The sequence below is a fragment of the Notothenia coriiceps genome, unplaced genomic scaffold, assembly GCF_000735185.1.
Source record: "Notothenia coriiceps isolate Sejong01 unplaced genomic scaffold, NC01 NC01_scaffold00037244, whole genome shotgun sequence".
Classification (NCBI taxonomy): Eukaryota; Metazoa; Chordata; class Actinopteri; order Perciformes; family Nototheniidae; genus Notothenia; species Notothenia coriiceps.
Window position 1 is genome coordinate 24,520,454 of NW_011369945.1, and position 24,056 is coordinate 24,544,509.

Consider the following 24,056-nt stretch of genomic DNA (forward strand, 5'->3'; position numbering starts at 1 on the left):
CAAAAAATTACAGCTGCAGCAGCCTGAGTGATTGCAATTACATACACCGATTCCTTGTATTGCAACATTAATTGAACTTTGCCACTTCTGTAAGTAGATGTGTTCATCAATTACATAACACTTGAAGGTATTTGCCGTATTTTATCAGTCTATGATGCAGGTCACATACATAAACCCCGACCGTAACCCCTGACAGTCTTATTATGTGGTACGGTTTAACCATTTACACCTGGACTCAGTAATCAAGCCCTTGATTCATGATTCCTTCCTTTATTATAATAATTGAAAACAGCAGACTTATTCAGTTAATGGTCATGTCTACTGTTTTACCCTGCTTAATTAATCACTCCCCATCAGTGGTTTCTCTGATACTAATACAAGAGCAGAGTTAGCTGAATATGTTCACCATAAAGCCCTGCTGTGTAGATAGATTTTTAATTCACCTCATATCTTCTACTGTGTCCCTAGCCCAGATGGACGCCGAGCTTAAGAGCACACTACAAGATTATTTCGTTTAGCTAATTAATTAAAACTACGACTATAATCCTTCGTAGCTGCTGGTTTGTTGTTTCGAGAGGAGAACTGCATTTCCTATTCCCCTGAAAAACATTGCCCAGCGCAACGTCGCAGTATGGCAATTGGCAAAATGAAATAGTACGTGTGGTACCCAACTTTTTTAATTCACTGTTTGTTTAAAATGAAAAGCTTCGCTATGGAACACGAACCAAATCACAATAACGGTTTTTTGTCAGTCAAAGAGTTTATCAGCAGGGTTTGAACCCAGACTTCATTAACAACTGACATGTCCGCCTGCTGGCCTGTATCAGAACATCAACACTGCTGCATTGTTTTTTTTCACTCAGGAGGATAACCTTAATTCTGTATTATGGAATCATTTGGCGCATGGAGGCGAAAGAGAAGGAAGAATAGATAGAGAAATTAGTTTGAAAAAAAGATATGGTGAGGTTTAAAGATGGTGAACGAAGTGCATACAAGTTTTTTGATAAATGCATTAAGAAGAAGCTTTCTTGATATGTTAGTATGTTAGCGTAGTTAGGCCAAATCCTAAGCATTATTATTACCAATCAGAAATGGAAATGTACCCTACAACTATTACATTTCATCCTGTGAGTATTCTGATCCAATGAATGTAATCTATTTATAATATACGATAAAATGTCTTGTAGCGCAAAGACAATGAAGAACGATAATGATAACATGGGGGAAACCTTTCTACACTATAGAGGAGCCACATCACAGAAATGTTTAATAAGGGAAGTTTAGTAAATACATTGACAAGTTCAAACAATGAAGTTGAGCAATGGAAAGATTGCAAAAAATCAATACAAGCTTTTACATTTATTTGTGTATCAATTGTTTGAATTCAAATTCAAGAATGAAGGCTAAAGCTGTTTCACATTCTGTTGCACAGTCATCATGACCAATTAATATTGTGCAAAAATAATGTTCAATACAAGCCTTAAAAACCTAACATGTACTACACACCTGTTTTTATTATGCAATCATATAGTATGTACTCCTAATACACCTTTCAGGCTCTCTAAACTTTAAGGTTATCCTAAAGTCGTAAGGATTTGATAAAAAACTTTTATTCTGAAGTTTTGTGTCAAACATTTCAGTTCCAGCCAGGGGTCCTTGATAAATACTTGCTCTGTACACCAATTAAAAGTTGATTAAAAGATTTCAAGACTGGGATGGGAAATAATTCAATCCACCACAAATGGCCAAGCAAACCAAGCGGTAATCAGCCAAATCCTAATTATTATCTGTGTGTCCCTACAGTATGGGTGTTTGTTTCCTTTTTTGCTCATAAACACACGTTTGTACATGTGCAAGATTAGAAAAATGGACCGTACCGATCTCCTCCTGAGCGAATGAAATGGCCTGCATGGGGTGGTGGGGCAATCTTCGAAGAACAGAGAAGAGAGAGAAAAAACGGGCAAAAATTATTATTATTTTATAATCCTATGTCTTAATAAAAAGAGAATGTGAAAAGTTTACATTCTTGTTTGTTGAAGCAGTCACCTGTAAAGGAGGAGGCATCAATTAGGGTCACACTGTTCTGTGGACACAGTGAGGATGATCCTGCTACCTGAAACTGCCAAGGTTGTCTGAACCCAGCAAAGCAGACAGTCCCTTGCAGACAGGCCTGATGATGAAAGAAATCTGTTATTATAGTTCTGCCTGTGGTTGATTGCAGTGTGTGATGTGTGTGTGTGTGTGTTGTGTGTGTGTGTGTGTGTGTGTGTGTGTGTGTGTGTTTGTGTCTTACTCTTTTGGTTTTCACTGCTGTCTTGGCAGATGTCCGCTCACACAGTCTGCTGATTGCCCTCCACTGCACCCACACACACACACACACAAACAAACAAACATGTACACACACACACACACACCCACACCACACACACACACACCACAACCACACACACACACCACACACACACACACACACAGCAAAACCACAAACCCACACACCACACACACACACACACCACACACCCAACACACCCCACCAGCGCACCGGGCCGTCACCGGCGCTCCGCTGCGCACGCCGCCGCACCCCACACACCACATCACAACACACTCACACACACACACACCACACACACACACACCACACACACACACACACACACACACACCTTTGTAAATATGTTATCCGGCTGCGAGCCGGCTGACAATGTTGCGAGCTACCGCATGTGAGACATGAGATAAGAAACCTGGGCATCAACAAAGAACTCAGCTACAGTATACATTCCAGCAGAACACATACATTAATATAAGCATACTCCATTAATCCTGCATTTGAAAATACCACAATTATTATCAGACAAGATTGGCTGTTTAAATACAGCAATAGCTATCAGAGAACTGACACTTGGTCAGCGAGCGCAAAACCATAGCAAACCCCAGCCATTCACTCTGAAGTAACACCCCGTTAAATCTGGAAGTATACTTTTTCATTCCCAGCAATTGCTTTCTTTCGCCTTGAAAGCTTAATTGTATATAATGGATTAGCGGTATTGTTTACGCACTCCGTCTCCTCTCGTCTCGTTAATATAAGACTATGAGGGAGATATTGAGGAGGAAAATTCCCATCTAATTGGATTTTCTTCGCCAGCATCATTCAGCCAGTGTCACACACACACAGACAACCACACCCACACCCACACCCACACACACACACACACACACACACACAGCCACACACACACACACACACACACACACACACACACACACACACACACACACACACACACACACACACACACACACACACACACACACACACACACACACACACACACACACACACACACACACGCACACACACACACACACAGGGAAAACATGATATTCATACACAAGCGCAAGTACAAGTGCTCTGTTTATTGTTGATCTTAGACATAAACACATATACAGTATATCCTGCAGAAAACGTTGATGTGTAGTGTGTGTGTGTGTGTGTGTGTGTGTGTGTGTGTGTGTGTGTGTGTGTGTGTGTGTGTGTGTGTGTGTGTGTGTGTGTGTGTGTGTGTGTGTGTGTGTGTGTGTTTCAAGGCCTCTTGCATGTATGCAACCATGTGTGATTGTACTTCAGTCAGTTCCCCTGTTAATCAGTCAGTCTGTTCCAGAGGCATTCACCACAAAAACATCCCATCCAGCCTCCTGGTCTTTAATTATTCTCTCAGCCAGTTGAACAGTAAAGAATGATCATTCAGTGCTCTACTGTCTCAACTTTTAGCAATAGGACAAACATCCCAATCACTATTGAGTGAAACATAGTTGACCTTCTTCTTCATAAGTTGTAGTTCATGGAGAACAGATGCAAACTCTATTGACCCCAATAGACCGGGTTTATCATAGAGTTAGTCATGTGTTAGTCATAGAGCGGCACCTCATGTGTATGGTGTGACAGTTTTAACACAGTGTGTGTTTGATGTATCAACATGACAGATATGAAGAGCCAAGAGTAAGAAATGCTAAATTGTTGTCACTCAGACATTTTTTAGAATTGTTAAATGTTTTTTTTAATTGTGCGATTCCTTTCAATAAAACCACTGTTAATTCTACTATAAAATGTTCCAAACTGTTGCTCTATCAGAGATGATAACATCATATATCATAAAAGCCTTTTGTATAAATGTACCCTGCATTATTAACTGAAGCATGCCGAAAGAAAACATTTGTTTGTGATGGAAAATACAAAAAACGTATAATTCTGTATAAACACTTTACATTTGATTAAACTCTATTATTTTTGCAGGCAGAGTGATGGCAAATAACCTTCAATTATTATAATAAAAATACTGTAGTGAAAGCAGAGTAAGTGATTAATTATACTAAGAGGGAAATTGTGTATGTTAATACCAAATGGTGTGGCAGGTATACATGATGGCACGGATGATTCCTCACACGAAGGTAGTTAAATAATTACAGTGAAACAGTGAGCATGATCATATTTGTGACAGACAGGCTGCGTCGCACTGAGAGTATTATGATAATGATATTAATGATGGATCTTTGCAAATGTGTGTGTGCGTAGAAGAGTTCAGTGGGAGATGTCTCACCCCACACTGGGTCTCTCAGCCCGATGCCATCTGTTCTGCCAACACACACACACACACACACACACACACACACACACACACACACACACACACTCAAACAAACACACATGTACAATCATGAAACACACACACACACAGAAACACTCATGTCCCGCTGAGATGCACGTTACTCACACCGTCTCCCGGCTCTCTTCAAAGAGTTGTGGTGCAGTTCTCAAGGACACGGCTGTCTGACATCTCCTCTCTTTCTCTCTCTCCTCTCACTGTGGCGTACTCTCTCTTCCTATCTCCCACTCTCATTTGCTTCTCGGTTGCAGGACGCTGCCACAACAGATGCAAGTGTGTCGCTGCTTTCCTCCTCTTCTCCTTATTACTCCCTTTTCCCCTCTCTCTTTTCTTCTCTCCTCTCGGTCTGCAGCTGAGAGGCACAGCTCATTCTCTAAGCCATGAAGCGGGGTTTCTCTCTTTTTTTCAAGAGAGTGCTGGGTAGTATGAGAACGAGGAAGTGAAATAAGGAGGAAGGGAGGGAGAAAGAGGAGAGGAAGGAGCGCTGGGGAAACTGACCAAACTGATGTGCCGACAATCAGCCAGTCTTCCTCAAAGAAAAACAAAGAGATTTACTTTAGAGAAGCAGAAGCTCTGAAATCACCATATATTTTAGTCTCACAAAAAAAGAGAAAAGTGGGAGATGAGAACAACATAAAATGGAAATATTTATTGGTTATGTATGTTGTGTCTAAAAGATAAACTGAACGTATAAAAGTTAAGTCAAAGAAAATGTATATTTTTCAGCTTGTTTTAGTTGACCTGAAATAGTCCTGTCCTAAAATATATATATAAGGATAGGATATACAATGGAGGGACAGAAAGTGATTTGGATAAAAAGGAAAACTGATTAAATGTAGAAAGAGAAGAGAGCGGGAAATGTCTAAACAAGAAATGTAGGAGGGTGAAAAAGAGGAAGTCTAAGTATTCCCCAAAGCCTTGCTGTCTTTTCTGAAAAATGGTCCCTGCAGGCCCGATCCAGAAAGAGGCAACACAAACAAACAGAGAGCAGAAACAAACATCTATTTATGGAGGAGGGGGGTCCAGTTTCCCAACCACATTTGCTCGCAGCATTTTGACAATGTTACCAATTCAGCTGTTTAAGTGTAGCTGCTGAGGAGAGGAGAGGAAGAGTGAGGAGAGGACAGGAGAGGGAAAGAGAGGAGGAACAATTAGTATCTCAGTTAAAATACAGTGTCTCTGCAGTGAGACACTAGTTTCACACTTTTCAAGCCAGCTCATGAAGAGTAAAAAAGACTTACTAAACATTTGAAAATAATCAGAATGTGTAAGTTTCCAAATCATTTCTAATAGATCCCAAAAACAGGTCAATGCACATGTGTCTATATCCGGACATTTTCCCTTTCCCTCTGACACACACAACAGTTGTTGTTTTTTACGTGTGAGTCTATGGTATTATGAGGACTTGACATAAAATACATTTGATAATGTTTTTAAGCCTCATGTTTTTCATAAACTTATTACAAATGTTGATCGATTAGGGCCTGGGTCTGTTCTGCAACGTTAATGTGACAATGCTGTACTGTTCATTCTCCTGTTTCCCAAAATAAAATGTTGTCCTGAACTGTGTAGCTTTCCATGTCAAAAGAAAAACCAGATTGCATACATTGATAAAGCAGCAACACTTCATTTGTTGTAGAAATGCACCACATAGGCAGTGGCTGATCACACAAACCATAGAAGTCGAAACACTTGAGTTTTATTCAGACAATGTCACATAATAACTTTGATTCATAAAAAGTATTCCAATGGAGGAGGAACTTTTCTCTGTGTTCAATTGTTTTTTAAGTTAATTATGCTCCAATTTGCAACTTCTAAAATCTGTTATAGGAGTGTCATATGGAAACAGGAATGCATATTCATTGATTCAGATTTTTTCCCATGAAGGTGATATATGCTATTTTTGGAACCAACAGAAATCACAGTTCAAGTTATAAAAGTATTTTTGAGCCTCTCATAGACCAAGGAAGAGCATGTCAGTAATAAGCAGCCTATTAATGAATCCTAGCACAAAACTAGGGTTTTCCTCATTGGATAATGAATACAGCTGTGTAGGATGCATGTGCACACACACATTAGGACAAGGAGTTTAGTTAACCCCATAACCTATTACAATAGAGAGATATGCTATATTTGATACCAGTCATGTACTGTTGTAACAACACCTTTAACTGTCTGTAATATGAAGAGTATGCACTGTGATTGCAATGAACTATACGAGTTTAATCGTGTCGTACAATTTAAATGTAATTAGAAAGTACAACCGAGGGATGGAGAGAAGTCCACAACATACCAACGCAGGGGTTCAGACGAGGATGAGGAGAAGGAAAGTAAATATCAAGGGAAAGGGAATAAATGAGAAACCAAAAATGCAGGTCACAGAACAGGTGAGGGACAGGATGAGGACAGGGAGGTAGATGATAAAAGCAGGGACACAGAGGAAGAGGAGGGAAAGAGGGTGGAGGGCAAGGACAGGGGTGAAGGGTGTAACTCACTCCTGTCCCCATCACCAGCGCCCAGTCCTAATTTACCCAGAACAATCAATCAGATCAGGAGGCAGACACTGATAGAGGACTACCATGCAACAGGATCCACCACGTACACACACACACACACACACACTGAGAGAGATGGAGGACTTGCATGCAACAGGATCTATTCACACACACATACTTTTATGCTGACTAGAAGGAAATAAAGTTTGCAGCTCATATCTGTAGCCTCTGCACTGACTTCTACCAACTAGGCTGTACTGTGTACCAAAGTCACCGTTGCTCTGTGGGGTCACAGCGGCAGGTCAGGGCCCGCGAGACAAAACCAGCACAGAGGGAACAGAACAGCAGCGAGAGAGCAGGAGGGTGAGGGAGAAAGGGGGAAGATGGAGGAGAACAACGGTCAACAATAGGAAGAGAGGGAGACCGAGAAAAGAGCACGGTGCAAAAAAACCAGAGGACAGAAACGGCAGTGAACGAGAGGACAAAGCGATCGCGCCCTGCCATGCTCTCAGAGAAAAGATGAATTCACCAACATATAGGAAAAAAGAATAAAAGAAATGGGAAAAACATGGCGGACCGATGCCAGTTCAGATACCGAAAACACAAACACACACAAACAAGAAGAACAGGGAGATACGTAAATGTGACCACAGATGTTTGTTTATTACTCCTCAAGTGTTTCTGGCCTTCTATCTGCACCCCAGGGGGACACTTTAGCATGCTCTCAGCACAAGAACACCTAAATAAGATCTCACCTTAAATGGGGATTGTTATGCAGCAGACTTAACTGTTTCCTTCTCAGGTGTAAACAGGCTTTGTGTGTGATTTGTGTGTTCATCATAAACACCTGGGGAAAATGTAGCTTAAAGTAGGCTAAAAAGATGATCCCTTCCACATATCGAAGGGTTCTTCAGCGAAACACAACGTCAAAGCTCCCAAAGTAAAAATAATTCAGTGTGGATAAAATTGTATTCACGGCTATGCATTGTAAAACCAGGCCTCTTGATATGACATTACATGAGATCGTGCTTGATTTGAGCAGATAAACATTCATATTAATTAAATTCCTACTTTATAATGACATTTAAATTCTGGGCTTGCATTTGTTTTCCCTAAAGCCCCTGTCACATTGTCCCGAAATTGACACCCGATGGACACACGATTAAGGAAATGTTCAAATTCGGCTCTGATCGTAACAACATCGGGCCATTCGTGAGGGCATCTTAAGCCACCAGCAATTTCGGGAGCGGTGGCAACATCTTTGGCATCACAAAGCATTGCTGTAGGACCTTGTGAAGGTTCATTTTCGTGTTGACTTCGTGTGTCCATTTTGCCCTTCGTAAGGCATTCGTGAGGGCATCTTAAGCCATTGTATGACCGCCGGTGGAATTTATCAGGCTCTGGCAGCAACTTGGGAGCGGTGGCAAAATCTTTGGCATGCCAAAGATGGCTTAAGATGCCCTCACGAATGGCCCGATGTTGCTACGATCAGAGCCGAATTTGAACATTTCCTTTATCGTGTGTCCATCTGGTTGTTTTATTGCACAACAAAATCATGTAAACATATTATGTAAATAACCCAATTTGTGTTCTGTGAAACTAAAAAGGATATAATATATTATTTTGAAGGCGAGGAAGTTGTTGTCGCTATGGAAACATGACGGAGAAAACTTAATATCTTCTACATATAAAGACGGAGAAAGTAAAGAACAAAGTCGGAAAATATCAGTACAGTGTCATAATACTTTAATATAATTGTTTGTGTTACTTTCGTTGCAGTTGTATGTCTTAAATGTAATGTAAATGTTGCCTTCGTGTGTGGTTCGGGGCCATCTTCATGCGAAATTCACAATTCCATATTCGTGTGTCCATCGGGTGTCAATTCCGGGACAGTGTGACAGGGGCTTTAAGAAGGTGTTTTTGGTTTGCCCCTAGAAAGATCAAATCATTACAAATCAAAAAAGTCCCATGAGCCTGTGGTTATAAAGGAGACGATTGCATCTAGGCCACACTGTAACATTATATTTGTTCTGTGAGCAAGCATTACCCAAGGACTAATGAAGGAAAAAGGTATTGCAAATGCATTTGATTTTAGATGAAGTCAGGAATAATCTGTTAATATCGCCACCTACACATGAAACTCAGATATAGTGTTAACATTCTACCTTCTCGATCAAGTGGAGGCGTGTGGCGTAGTGGGTTGTCCGTAGGTGTTCGGATCAGGGGGTCACAGGTTCAAACCCCACTGCAGTCAGCATGTCGTTGTGCCCCTGGGTAAGACACTTCACCCCAAATTGCTCCTGTGGGGATTGCCCACAGTATTGAGTATGTAAGTCGCTTGGGATAAAAGTGTCTAACATGTAATGTAAGTAAAACTACAATCAGAATCCAGTTTTTTGCAATGTACGTTTCCACATACATATTATTTGCTTTGGTTCATAGCTGCATAAAATAAACGTTAAGATAGAAAAATGTAAAGAAAACAAATATGGGAAAAATCATAAACATGTGACAAAAATAAAATGGAGTAATCAGAGATATATATGTATGGATATACAATATTGTTGCCAGTATCATATTTTTTGTATTACTTTAAGAATTGACTGCTCAAAATGAACTCTATCCCCAGCTCTTTCGTAGTATACCACCCTTCGACATGCAATGGACAGTAAGCAAGGAAAACAAACATTAAAAAACGTTTTCATATTGATCATCACAGCCATTTTCCCTGGACTTAGTGATCCAACAGAATTTTGGAAATGAAGGTACTTTGTCTTGATTCGCTGTTAGAAGAAGATTCATTACTTTGCATCGTATTATCTTTACTCCCTGATATAATGTAGGTGCCTGGAGAATAAATGTCTACAGCGACCAACATCATGAATCTTAGCTCCATAAAATCTAGTTGATTAAATTTATGACTAATTTATTTGACTTAAGACTAATTGAAGCAATGCTTTATTTATCCTGTAAATTATCCCAAAGCACTGCTTTGTTTGTGTGCCTGCACGATAGAAACAGAGAGGGAGAGAGGGAGAGCGGGAGAGAGGGAGAGAGGGGGGGATGACATGTGAGACCTACACTATCTATTTTAAAGGATGACACTTTTAATTTAGACCCAGCAAAAGAAATTAAAAAGCATAGCTGTTATTAATGAAGACGGAGCATAATGAGGGAAGGCTACACACACACACACACACACACACACACACACACACACACACACACACACACACACACACACACACACACACACACACACACACACACACACAGAGACATTTTTGCTCACACTGAACAAACCTGGAATAGATCATTGTCAGATCATTGTTTAAATTATATGTTCTAAGCATTGCTTGATTCACAAGACTGCAATCAATGTATTTGTGTTTATACTAAATGGATTGAATACACAGAATTAGTGCAAGAAAATCAAATTATGTGTGCACTCATGTTGTTTCCTGATTCACTTTAAAGCTCTTGTAATCTGTTCTAATTGTCATTCCTTGAAGCCCAAAGTGGTTTTGTCATACATTTGAAGGAAGTTGAATACTGAGGAATAGCTAAGCTAACATGTGGCACTGAGACTCAAAGTCATGTTTCCCTCGGCACTGTTGAAGTCATAGAGGTTGTAAATTAACTGCAAAGAAAAAGCCCGTGGTCTTAGTCTTCCCCTAATTTTGTTACAGGTTTGCCAATCTAATGTCATCAAATGCATAGCCTGCATAGCACTTCTATTGATTAACAAATGACAACGGCGTCAATGTGTCGCAATGTGCACTTGAGGTCAGGGACTTATTGCCTTATTTCAATTCTTTCTTTTCTCCCCCTCTCTCTTTCTCTGACTCTCTCTCTCTCTCCCATCCACTCCCCCTTTCCATCTCTCCCACAAAGTCCTCCCTCCCTCTCTCTAAATAGATATTGAAGTTTTCTATTTAAGGCCGATGCTGTTTAACTTCCTTGGGGTGGGAAGTGAAAGGCAGGCAGAGGGCCATCCATCTCGCTATCCACCTTCTGACATCTTTAAACGCTATCGACACCCGCTGCCAGCATTAACATGCAAAACCGCACTGCACGTTTGATTTCATTAGCTCATTGTGCGCGGGGTTTTCTCTTGCCCTGTCGGAGGGATTCTGGCTGCAATTATTGGATTGGATGCACAATTGGCAAATGTTCCGACTTGTCGATGCAATGGCATTTCTGCAGAGCACACCAAAGTTTTCACAACTCTTCATTAGAATATATCCAATAAACAATGTCCTTATCCAGTGGTGGCTTCCAGCACAGCCCCCTGTATTAAATACCTTATCAGTTGATTATGTTCCTATTTATTTTTTTCTGATCCGCCCCTCTTCATCAGAGGTAGTAAGCTGCTTGTATGAAGCAACATAAGTGATGTTGTTGTAGGGTAGTAAAGCAATAATTAGCATTATGTTACCAACAATAACGTTAAAGCCACACAAGGCAATGTCTCTCAATCTAATGACTCATTCAAGTACTAGTGAAAGAACAACCTCTTTGTTAATAGAAAGGCAGTTATACTTCTAAAAACAAATAAGCTTTTTTTTTAATGTTAAACCTTTCCTTTCAACATGGTTAAAAAGGGTTAAGGCACTAATCGGGAAAAATAAAGTGAGAAATCTCTAAATATACTGCTAACTTGTAGTTTAATAAGGTAATCATTTAGAAAACAAAGGCTAAGCAAGTAATGGTATAAAGTGGAAGCTAGTCTTAACTCTTTTAACTATGAGTAGGCTCATTATTCTACATCGCAAGAGGCCCTTACAGTAACACAACATATGGTGAATTGTGACAACACATTCATAATACAGCATCAGTTACTGTATAGACAGCTTCTTCTTTTTTTAAAGTTTAATCTGCATATTTTTCATTCACCATTATTTTAACTGAATCTTTGGACAATGGATAGCTCAAAAGTGTTTTCATAAGCATGTGTTAATAACAAATAAAAAATGTTTTATCAGACATTAGATATTTTTACTGTGTCCATATCCTGACGGTACATGATTAAAACAATAAGCCTTTCTCCCTAGGTTTCTGCCTGCCACTTTCCCTCCTGCACACACATAAACAGACTAACACACAAATACACACACACACACACACACGGTCTGCACAGAGAAAGACACAGTAGGCTAGGAAGCGGAGTACTGTATCTTTGCTGCCACCTAATGCAGATATCACACATGCCGTCTCACAGCACCAGCAGGCTTTGCTCCTACTTTGTCTCCAGCTCAGGCTTTGTTTTTTTTTAATCCTGCCGTGTGGGGTTTCAAACACACACACACAGGTCCCGGGCTCTTCAGCACTGCGGCAGGCCTTATGTGACGAGGATTTTGTTTTCCAAGGGTGGCAGTGTGTGAGGCGTTTGTGATATGCTAATTTAATCATTTTTGTCCACTCCTCCCCTTCCTTCTTTCCCTTTTGCACCTATCAATCTAATCACTTCATCTGGATTCCTGGAGCAGGTGGAGAGAGAGATGGGGGGAGAGGGAGAGACACAGAGAGAAACAAATAGATAGATAGGAGGAAAGAGAGAGAAAGAGAAGAGTTGTTGGCTGCGCAAATATCACCACAGCAGCCCTTTCATCTATGAGCGCATGTTGCGTCCATCCCCCCACAAGCTCACACACACCTCCCAAATGCTTTTAATTTTAGTGATGGTTCACTTTAATTATTATGAAAATTAAATCAAATGTAATCGGCGGATTAATGCGACCGATGAGATAATTCAGCCGCATGGTGATGAGAGCAGGGAGGATCATCTATAAATCTCCACCAAAACGCTCAGTAGGCGTCCGTCAGACAGCGTCCGTCAGCCGGGTCGCAGTGGGGTGTAGAGTCAGGTTTCTGCCTTCTCTTGTTTACAAATCACATTCTTAAATTGGTTGAGAAAGCAATGGAACGGGAAAAGTAATTGTTTAATGACTTGGAAGTAAAAGGAAACAACTGCAAATGAAAAGCCATTTTAGTATTCAGAGTATTCAGAGAAAAAAAGGCGTATACATATTTTCCTTTACTTTTGACATGTTTTAGAGGTAAAGGTAGCGTTGGCAACTGAAAAAAACACATTAAGTTTGTATTTTCTAATTTACAGATACAACTGTGACAGGAAAGTGACTTTTGTAAAATGAGAACAGTGTTAAATAAGAGCACATATTCCACGATGTGAAAAAGACTCCACTGGACCCTATAAACAAAGCATTGGTCTGTGCTGTCCATATACATTGTAAAATACTTCTTGAGCTGTTGTGTGCGTGTTGAACTGTTATTTATGAGAGGATATTAGACAGAACCTACGACAGCTCATTTCAGACAAACTGCCACATGTTTTGGCAGACAAAGCTCAGCGGTTTTGTTTATGGTCTGACCGATTTGTTACCTTCCTATTAGCTAGTTAGAAGTAAAGAAGGATATCGTAATTCTAGCACACATCAATTGATAAATCAGCTACACCTATATTTATGAAAATACATTTAATATGGAGAAAGACAGATGTCATTTTTGTATGATTACGGGTTTTGAATTCATTATATGCTGAGGACTGCAAATCCATAGCAACCATTTTAAAACACACTTTTACATGACTATGAAGAGTTGTAAATGTCATTACTTTTGTATACCTCGGATGTCAATGTCCTTTCCCGCCATCCCCAACCTCATCCTTCTTTTTATCACTTATTTGTGAGATAACTTTATGTTCCTTCTTCTTTCCTTTCCTTTTTACCTCTCACCACTTCACTCATTTCCCTTCTCCTCACCTCCTTCTCTCCCTCCCTTAATCACAGAGTGTGAGGGAATTGATAACCGTCTATTACCATATGTTGCTCCATGATTAATGCTCTCAGGTCTTTCTCGTTGTTTCTCATTCATAGCTCATGTCATGGCCCATAAACTAATACCTAAAAGAGATCTGCCAGATAATTCCAACTCTTAAAAAGAAAAGAGGGCAAGAGGAAGAGACACTCAGAGGGAAAGATACTTAAGTGTAGTAAAGGGCACGAGGAGAGGGGCTGTTAGCAGCACTATAGGAAAGTCAAAGATGAAACAAGGAGAAAGGAAAGAGTTCTTGGTGCTTTGGCACTGATTGAAACATTTAGTTCCTTTTTGTCTGGCAGAGCAGGTGTCAGCGTTATGGCGAATGGAGTTATTAAGGGCATAAATCAAGTGCACCCATCATAGTTTATTTATTAGGTAGCACCATTCTGTTATGAATCTATTGATAAGTGTTGTGATGAAGGGATGAGGCAGAAGATTCAACGTACATGGAAAGACATTACATTGTATCTGAATAAATGTTTCTTGTTCATTTTCCATCAAAAATGTTCTGCCAAAAAGGAGCAATTGACACAAACAGTATTTTACCCGATATTGACCATTTGCTGGACCATTTCTTGACTTTGGTAACCACGTTTTTCTACATATCAACTTTGTATAAGTTGTATTTCTAAACTTAGAAAATGATAATCCAATTTTGCAAAAAATGTTAAATGGACTGTATTACTGCGCTTTATCAGTCTTCTAGACTCCTTAAAGCACTTCATCCATTCACCCCCCATTCATAGAGAGACATGTGCCACTTGTCCAAGGAAGCTAACATTCACATGCTTCATACACCGTGGGCCGTGCCATCGGGAGAAACTCAGGGTTACGTATCTTTACCAAGGATGGACCGACATGTTGTTGACTGGAACCCAAAACCTTCCGATTGAAAGACGACCGCACTATCTCACGTCCACAGTGGAATCGGAGAATGATGTCTGAAGTTTGTCCTTCCTTTACGATTAAACACTCTTTAGAGAACTTCAAGACAAAGAGGTTTATAAAATGTGCAAAAACTAAAACTATAGATTTTAAAACTAAAGAAGTGCCCTCCCAAAGGCAGCTACGGGAAGGTGTATTTTAGCTTAGTAAAAACTGGCAAGCTTGTTGGAGTTTCCAGATGGCACACACTTAAACAAATGAACACACCCCCCCTCCCACACACACACACACACACACACACACACACACACACACACACACACACACACACACACACACACACACACACACACACACCAATAGCGAGGTCTCGACCCAAATTTGGCGAAATAGTAATAAGCTGGCCTATGGCTATTCAAGTTTTTAAAAGTCTAATGCCAACTCCACTGGTTCTGGAAAAGTATTCCGCATGTAGGACACATCCTATTCCCCTTACACAAAAAGTATGGATGAAACAAACATGTTTTGTGGACATGCATAGAGGAGTTGTATTTCTTTTCATACTGTATGACCCTGTATGATTCTACATCATGAATACAGACATACACACACAGTGTAATAAATAAAAAGTGACACACCATCACAGGAATGTGAATGCATAATTGATAAGGTCATAAATTTAGTGTTGATTCTTGCTGACCATCCTACTCTGAATTGACCATATATGCACCTGTCATTACTAAAGATTCATACAGCTAAGGAGATTAGATAAATAGGATTTTTCCCTGTAAGCACAAACAATGATTTATGATTTATTATGAGGTTATATGTATAATTTCTTCACATAATAAGGGCCAGGGGGTGGAGAGACGGTATGGAAGAGCTGTAGTAAAAATGAATACATTGTTGAATGTTTAATTTTTCTTAAATTGTTGTGAAATCAAAAACATCACGCTTAATGTACAGTAACGTCATCAGGAATTAGAATCTGAAGGGTCATGTGGTAGGTTGCCTTGGCTCATACTAGGATTCATTAAAATAAATTTGGATGGGCTCGTTGCAAGGTACAAATAAAGCAGTTGTTCACAAGAGCATTATTTGGTGAAGCAAGTGTGCTTCATTGTTTTGTTTGGTTGTTTCTCAGAAACTCAATTCTGTTTTGCACCACACTCTGGTGTACTGTTTGATCAAATTATTTTCCCAATTGAGCTTTTTCCTATAGTGTGATCCCAGGAGGTTAAACAGAAATTCATTCACTGAAGACAATCAGTATGTAATTAAGCTTCTGGTAAATGAACCGTCGGTCCGCAAAAGGATAATAATATTAGCCTTTACTCACAACGAGCCAGCGACATTAACTAAGAGACACTAAGAAGGGTAGCTACTGTAATGTCGGATGACGGACGCAAGCAGTGAAGAAGTATGACAAAGAAACAAACCGAGTAGAAAATATGCAGTAACTAAACAGATCAAAACAAGCAGCACAAGTAAAGAATCAACGAACGTGAAATGAGACGGTTTGAGTCAAGTGTGCATAATAATGTGCCGAGCTCCCGTCTATATTTAAATGGTGCCATTGAGCTGCTTGTTGAAAACAGACGCAGTTGAGTTGAACGGCTTGTCTGTATGTACCAGTGAAAGGCTGTGCATACATTATTCTGGAGTTGAGATAATTTGTCGACAATTAGCCATAACAGGCTACAGTGAGAGGCTGATTAGCATGTTGGTACAAGTCAGCCACAGGAATAGAGACACAGGGGCTTTGAAACTGACATGAATTCGACATTGCACATACTCTGTCAAATGTTCTTTTTCCTCATTCATTGTCTTGCCGTTTCTCCTGCGCTCTTCTTTCAGGCTGAATTAATATTCATGCAGAGGCAAATGATGAATATGGATGTGCAGACAAACTGACTTGCTTCTGTGACGATAAGAAGAAAAACACAGAACACAGTCCCTTGAGAAACAACGTGTGTGGATTGTTAGTTTAGTCATCTGTAGCTTTTTGGTCGGGGGAACCCAATATATGGAATCCCTACAGTGTACCCTCTTCCTGTTAAAAAAACATATCACAGAGCACACTGGGTTTTAATATATATTTTTAACAATAATTTTGGTACCAGAGAGATTTTATTCTAATTGGGTGTAAGGCGGCTGTATTGCTCACTGTGTCACAGAATCTTTTAATCAGATCAAATATTACATTTTTCAAATCTTTAAAAAGCCTTCTTTTTAGTTGATTTCTGGAAGGCACACAGATTTGAGAAAATCTAGCCACTCAAATACAGTTAGCTTTGCTGATAGGCCTCTGTAGTGGATGACAAATTGATCTTGATCAGTTCAGTATTTAGAAGCCAAAACTCTGTCAGAAAGAAAACAATCATTCATGATAAATGTTTTCATAGATTCAAACAACAAAAACATAAATGTCTTTCTTGACATTGTAACTGTGTAGCTTCTAGCATAATTAAGGTCATCCACATCTTAACAACCGATGTAAACGGCTTAGCCTGAGCAGTCTGCACTAGAGTCTTCAAATCAAAAGGGATCAATGCAAACGATCCTTTAACAACATCCCGCAACAGGATCCAAGAGTCAAGAGGAGGAAACCATAAATTAACCTCTCTGTGGCCAAGTGCTCGGCAGCACCAGCAGGTGGGAGGTTACACAAAGATGGATGACCAAAGAGAGCCGCAAATCTTCTAAGAAGGCATTAAGACTGCAGCTAATTCCCAAAAGACTGCATCCCACATACTCACACTCACACACGGTCACATCATCAGGTAGACCATGACGATGTAAAAGCTAAATAGAGTGTGTTTTGAGGCATGAATTGAAAGTATAATGGTGGAAAAACTAAGGCTAGTTTTAAACAAATTAAATAGACTCATACAAATGTGTTTTTAACACCAGTTTATGAACACCAGACTGCACAATAGCCCTCTGGTGGTAAGATAAATTGATTATTTCATGAATATTATTTGGAAAAAAACGGAAATAATTTAGAAATTCGAGAAGGTCAATGTGTAGGAACACACTGAACTCATCTGAATCATTCATGAAGATCAAGTTCATTCACCCAGACAAACTATTTTAGACACTGGGAAAAGCACAACTTTGGTTCAGAAACAACAAATGTCGTCTGAATCTATACTAAATATTTCCAATAAGGATATCATGCTTTCAGTTTGTTTTAGATTTTTTTTTTGTCTGTATGTCAACAGGATTACGGAAAAAAATGTCATGAAACTTAGTGGAGTCAAGGCCAGGGAAGAAGCCATTCCATGTTGGAGCGATCTTTAACAAGGGGCAGACCTCACATTCATTTTCACTTATGGAAACAGCCTTGGTAAGATCTGCGCTCTCAGAGATCCCTTCAGTGCACAAAGCGTGACACATTAGACTGTAAATAGAGGACTACATTTTTCTTACTTTCTATGGAGCATCCTGCCACTTTGGTCTTTTGCACAACACATCATTCTGTCCATCTCGTTCCCTCTCCATCAGCATCCCATCTAAAATATCTAAACTAAATTCCACAGTACGTCATATGTGATTTATTCCAAAAGCTTGTTCAGAATATTAATTCAATATTCATCCTCCCTGGAACCCAGTGATCACACATTTTCTGGTGTGGTTTGAGCAACGAAGATATAAGACCAATGTGAAAGCAAACCTCCAGAGAAAAACAATCCCATCCATCCCACCATGAATCTCTTCACCTTTCCCGCTTCTCTTTGGACGGCAGGCAGCGTTTGAAGCCTTATCGGGTTCTCCGCTGTTTCATGTCTGCCAGATGAAGGCTTTTAATGTTGGAGCAAAAGGTAGCGTCTGAATAATTACTAGGGCGCCAAGCTGAGAACGCAAATTACTGCACACAGCAACAGATGTGTGACACACAAACACACACCAACAGAGCTGACACACATGCAAACAAGCAGGGAATTCACACACACATAATCTCAGGGCCACATATGTGCAAGCACACATACATAAACACACAATCAAAGATTCAATTCAAATTCTTAATAACTTTCGCTGCACTTGATAAGCATATAAGCATCCATGGGGGGGCTTAGATGGAGACTTCTTGAGATGTCATATTTTTTCGATCTCCATTTTTCCTGACATGGTGGATAACATTGATGCCTAGCTTCTTGTGACACCTGGCACACATACAACATTACCAAGTACCTCACTCCATTGCCAGAACAGTTTAAACACCCCTAAAATGCTCCCTCTGAAGTTTCTGTTTGGGGATTTCCCACTAATTAACAATTAATTTTTTACGCAATTTGTAGTTTCTTTATCTTTTTGGCTACAAAATGGAAAAAGAAAGTTATTTAGTGTATGAATATTTCACAGATTACACACCCTGCTGGCTGACTGTCACGCCACCCCAACAATTTCAAATTTCAGTCCGTTAATTTATATTTACGGACTCTGAGCATTAGCACTGCTCTTTGAAAAGGCCACAGCTTATAATGCGTTATGTGAGACAAATCATTCAAACAAGAGAAGACTTTTATAATGTCAAACACAAACACTATGTAGCCTTTGGGTTGAATAAACAGCAATAAAAACAACACTAAGTAAAGTCTCCATAATAGATTACAAGACAACAACATGCACGCCTTCGTATGCCCACTCCTATACAAAGTGTGTGCAGAGTGGTAGAAAAATGTTGAAAAATTCAACATAATCCAGGCAGCACAAAATAGGTTGCGAAGTGATTTTCTGAAAACAGAAATAAAATGGGAATTAACTAGTTAAATATAATCGTATAATACAATAATTGTTATCATGGTAACACATGTATTCCAAAACCATGTAATGGCAGGAAGTGACACGAGCTACAGTGATCCAGTTTACCCCTATCCAATAGAAGTAGTGGAATGAAATGAAAATATTAAACTTTACTAAAAAGTATAAAAGTTTTAGAAGCACGCAAATGAGATTTGAATACAAATTGGTTAATGTAATATTAAGTACCACAATCTGCTTGTGTATGTGTGTGTATCAGCTAGCACTGTGTATTGGTTGTACCTTTAATCAGGTTGACAGAAAGAACAGCAATACTTCTTGCCATTCACCTAAGAGGCTGCTCATTCATCTGCCAGCCCTCTCTCTGTCTTCCTCACATATACACACACTTTTATTCTGTCTTCTCATTCTCTGAGTGTCAATTAATCCTTCCCTCTTTATCCATCCAGGTTGTCCCCCCCCCCCTCTCTTTTACTCTCTTCCACACACATTCAATACCGTTCTCTCCCACCCTCCGTTCATTGTGCTGTTGCCAGTGTAGTTAAGGTGATGGCTTGACAGACAGCGCTTTAGGGTGACGCCTGTTTGCCTTGTGTTTAATGGCGTCAGTATTGTGAAGAAGGCATTAAGCATCTGTCGACGTCATTAGCCGGCCAGCTTCTCAGTCTGTTATGAGATGCAGATGAATGACTTGAAGGAAATCCAAATGTTCCCATTCTGTCATTCCCTCCACGGAGCGTTTTATTGGATTTTCTAATTACGCTCTATCATTTTGTTTTCTTTTGGTTTCTCGTCGTTGGATACAGAACAGCTGTCACAATCTCATGGGCAATTGTGATTCTAAAGATTATTAAATATTACATTGTTACATTGCTCTAAATTTGTACTTGTTTCACAACACTGTGAATCAGATGGAGTTGTATTATTTAGCTTGTAATGATTAGTGTAGTAGTCTGAGCAAGGATGTCCTTATGACATATATTAATTGCTTACATTCACATCTCAAAGCTGAACAGAAAAGGCATACTTCGACGGGGCCTTTCAGGAGGAGTTGTGGGTTAAATGCATTGCCAAAGGGGGGCTTCAATGGGGCGCTTTGGTGGTGAAAATGCCCAAATTGTAACTGTAAGTTCAGGAAGATCCAGGAACGTCATGACTAAACCTAAGGTCACCGCTGTCCATATTTGTATTTAACAGGTGATTTTTTTTATTTTTGAATGAGCCCCATTGTGATTTTGAGCCTACACTGCCCTCACAATGCATTTAATCCTCTTGCTTTGGTTACATTTTGAGATTCTGCAGCTTGAATTTGAAATGTATTACATTTTGTAAAATAATCTAAACTGTCAGGGTGGAATTTCTTTATCTTATTCAAGATGTAATGTGTAACTGAGTGTCTCTGGTAAGTCTCTCATATCAAAGTATGTGTGTCTGTATAAAAATGTGCCTCCTCTTACGGCCACCCTAGCCAATGTTCTTGTGTATGTGTCTCTGCATGTGTGTGCCTAATGCGATGCCCCAAGCAAACCCCCGCTGGGACATCATGGTCAGACAGACTTATTCAACAACACAAATAAAAATCAATAAACAATCTGAAGTTTTCACCCTAAACACTGCTTCTTTTTTAAGCTCGGTTTTTTCAATGAATATACAACATGGCCAGGACCTCAGCGGCGTAGACAGGTCCTGTCCCTGGGAGAGATTAGATAGTGTCTCTAAAACAAGAAGAACATTGAGGGAGAAAGGAGAACAGAAAGGAGGAGGGAAGAGGTGTAGTAGATGTGAGACTGTGGCTGAAATCAAATGAATACACTCTAAAGATTTAAAAATGTATAGAAAAATATGTTTTGAGGGGTGGAACGATCGGCTGGCATTTTGTCAATGCTAAGCAATTTAACATCTCACACCAGTTGTTCAATTTGATCAATCAGTGGAAAAACGGGCATAGTTCAGTTTGAATCAGAAAGAACAGAATCAAAAATAATAACAATCAGCTTAAAAAAAAAGGCATACTAAATAATAAACTAGTCATTTTGGTGTAAATGAAGATGCAGTCTAACTACTAGGTAACTCATCATTGTTTAGTTTTCTTATTCAATTATATTCAATCAACGTTTGTTTTTAAATTGTATGCATTTTTCAAAAAGGTCTGCAATGCACAGGCTGTTCAAACAGCGAATTTGTGTGCACACTACACACATTCACAGACAAAAATGACACCCCCAAGCATGTGTGTGTTTTTGTGTGTGTTCATGCGTGTGGGTCTATGTGTTGGGAATAGCCTATTTGCCAAAAGCACTAATTAGAGGTCAGTTCAGTTTGGGTAGAATCTGTTCTCACCCCCTGATTCCAATGCCAGGTCACCACTAGGCTAATACCTCGTGTGTGTTTGTGTCTCGTGTGTGTGTGTGTGTGTGTGTGTGTGTGTGTGTGTGTGTGTGTGTGTGTGTGTGTGTGTGTGTATATGTGTGTATATGTGTGTATATGTGTGTGCATGCCTTTAAGCTGATATGTGGCAGAGAGCGAGGTGAGGGCAGGCCTCCTCTCTGGCCTGAATCTTTGAATCTCTGTGTGCAGGCCCTACAGGTCGTGGGCCCATATACATCTGTAAGGCTACTGTCACATCATATAATAGCAGACAATCTTGTTTTTTTTCTATATCATGTTCAGCAGCTCACTTACTCCCTCTGTCTCTTACTCTCTTCATTGATTTGTATGCGTCTTACATTTTTGTAAAACAAAGTAAAAACAAAAACATATCAGTATGTGCTTTGAAGTGAACCTTTTGATATTACTCAGTTCTATACTACACTCTGTTTAATCTGTTTTAAGGACTAATAATTGGTATTGGGTAAAAATGTGATTTTTTCTTGCAGTTTTAAGGTCACTAAAAAAATATGGCGTGATGATTGTAAGAAGCTTGATTTTCATTGTTGACGTGTATATTTTGTAACACAAGGGTGTGTTCAGTTATCTACTTTGTGAGGCAACACATTCTGATACAAAAGCAACATTCATAGATACATGAAGTGACCAAATAATCTTGTTACCAACTTTATACATGTTAACACATACAAATGTAGTGACTCAAATTGCACTATAATAATAATAATAATAGATTTAATTTGTTGGCACTTTTACAGGTGCTCAAAGACGCTTTACAGATAATAGTGAAGAGAAAAGAAAAGAGAAGAAAGGAACAACAAATAAATATATAGTTAAAGTTAAAGTCAAATAATACAAAAACAATCACACATTAAAAGCCAGACTGAAGAGGTGAGTTTTTGTGAGTTTTTTGAAGGTGGTGAGGTCGGTGCAGTCTCTGATGGGTTGTGGGAGTGAGTTCCAGAGGGAGGGGGCAGCGACGGAGAAGGCTCTGTCCTCCCAGGTCCGGTGATTGGTGCGGGTGGGGATGGATAGGAGGTTGGCTTCTGATGAGCGGAGGCAGCGGGAAGGGGTGTGGTGGTGCAGCAGGTCTGTGAGGTAGGGGGGGGCCTGGTTGTTGAGGGCTTTGTAAGTAATGAGGAGGACTTTGAAGTGGATTCTTTGACGGACGGGGAGCCAGTTGAGGTTCTGGAGGATGGGAGTGATGTGGTCTCGGGAGCGGGTGTGGGTGAGGAGGCGGGCAGCAGAGTTCTGGATATGTTGGAGTTTATTGAGGAGGTTGGATGGTATGCCATAGAGCAGGGGTCGGCAACCCCTGGTGCCCAATGCTGGCACGCGGGGCACCGGGTTAACCAGTGGCAGCCACTATAGGAATAAGTGGAATAAGTGTGCGAAATATTTAAATTGTATTTTCCGGATCCTGAACGAGACGGCCGCCAGAGCGCGTTCCCCGTTACCTGCAGAAGGAAGCCAGCACGCAACGCCAGCCCGCTCCTCTTTATCTCCAGGTGACTTTCTGCCACTTTTCCTCCGTGGTGCAGTGCTGATCGTTTCACCACGGAGGAATGAGCACTTCACTAATTGCAGTACGCCCATAAGAAGGCTGTAACAAAATGCCGCAGTTTTGCGTGGGCTGTGTATTTAAGTTGAGAGGCCCAGTGGCGTCTGCTCATCTGCTCAACCTAAATAATATGCTACAAGGGGCGGAATCCCTGCACCCCCTGTGTGTTGAACTTTTCCTGTCGGCTCCCCGTTAAAACCGGGGTAGTCGAGGAGGGGCAGAAGCATCCAAAGCTTTCAGGGTTGCGATAACCCATTTTAGCTAAATGGGACCGGGAGAGAGGCGAGGCTTTCTTCCTTGGGGGAGGGCCGGGTTGGGGCATTTATTGGGGCTGTTCTTCCTGTTTCAACAAAATTAGCATCAGCAGGGGACCTCTGGTTTTTCTGGGGGCCTTGCCTTCCCCGGGTTTCACCTCCGGAAAACCCCATACACACGGTTCCCTCACGTTTTGCTCTACCCAATCGC

The 24,056-nt window shown here is 40.2% G+C and overlaps 1 protein-coding gene across 1 annotated transcript in view; it reads right to left on the reverse strand.

Moving 5' to 3' along the window:
* LOC104965451 (uncharacterized) overlaps positions 1-24,056 on the reverse strand; it is a 45,127-nt gene that overhangs the window by 3,134 nt on the left and 17,937 nt on the right. Inside the window, exon 2 of the mRNA XM_010794407.1 lies at positions 1,878-1,927. Within this exon, the coding sequence (XP_010792709.1) occupies positions 1,878-1,927 (50 nt within the window). The remainder of the gene's footprint in view (positions 1-1,877; positions 1,928-24,056) is intronic.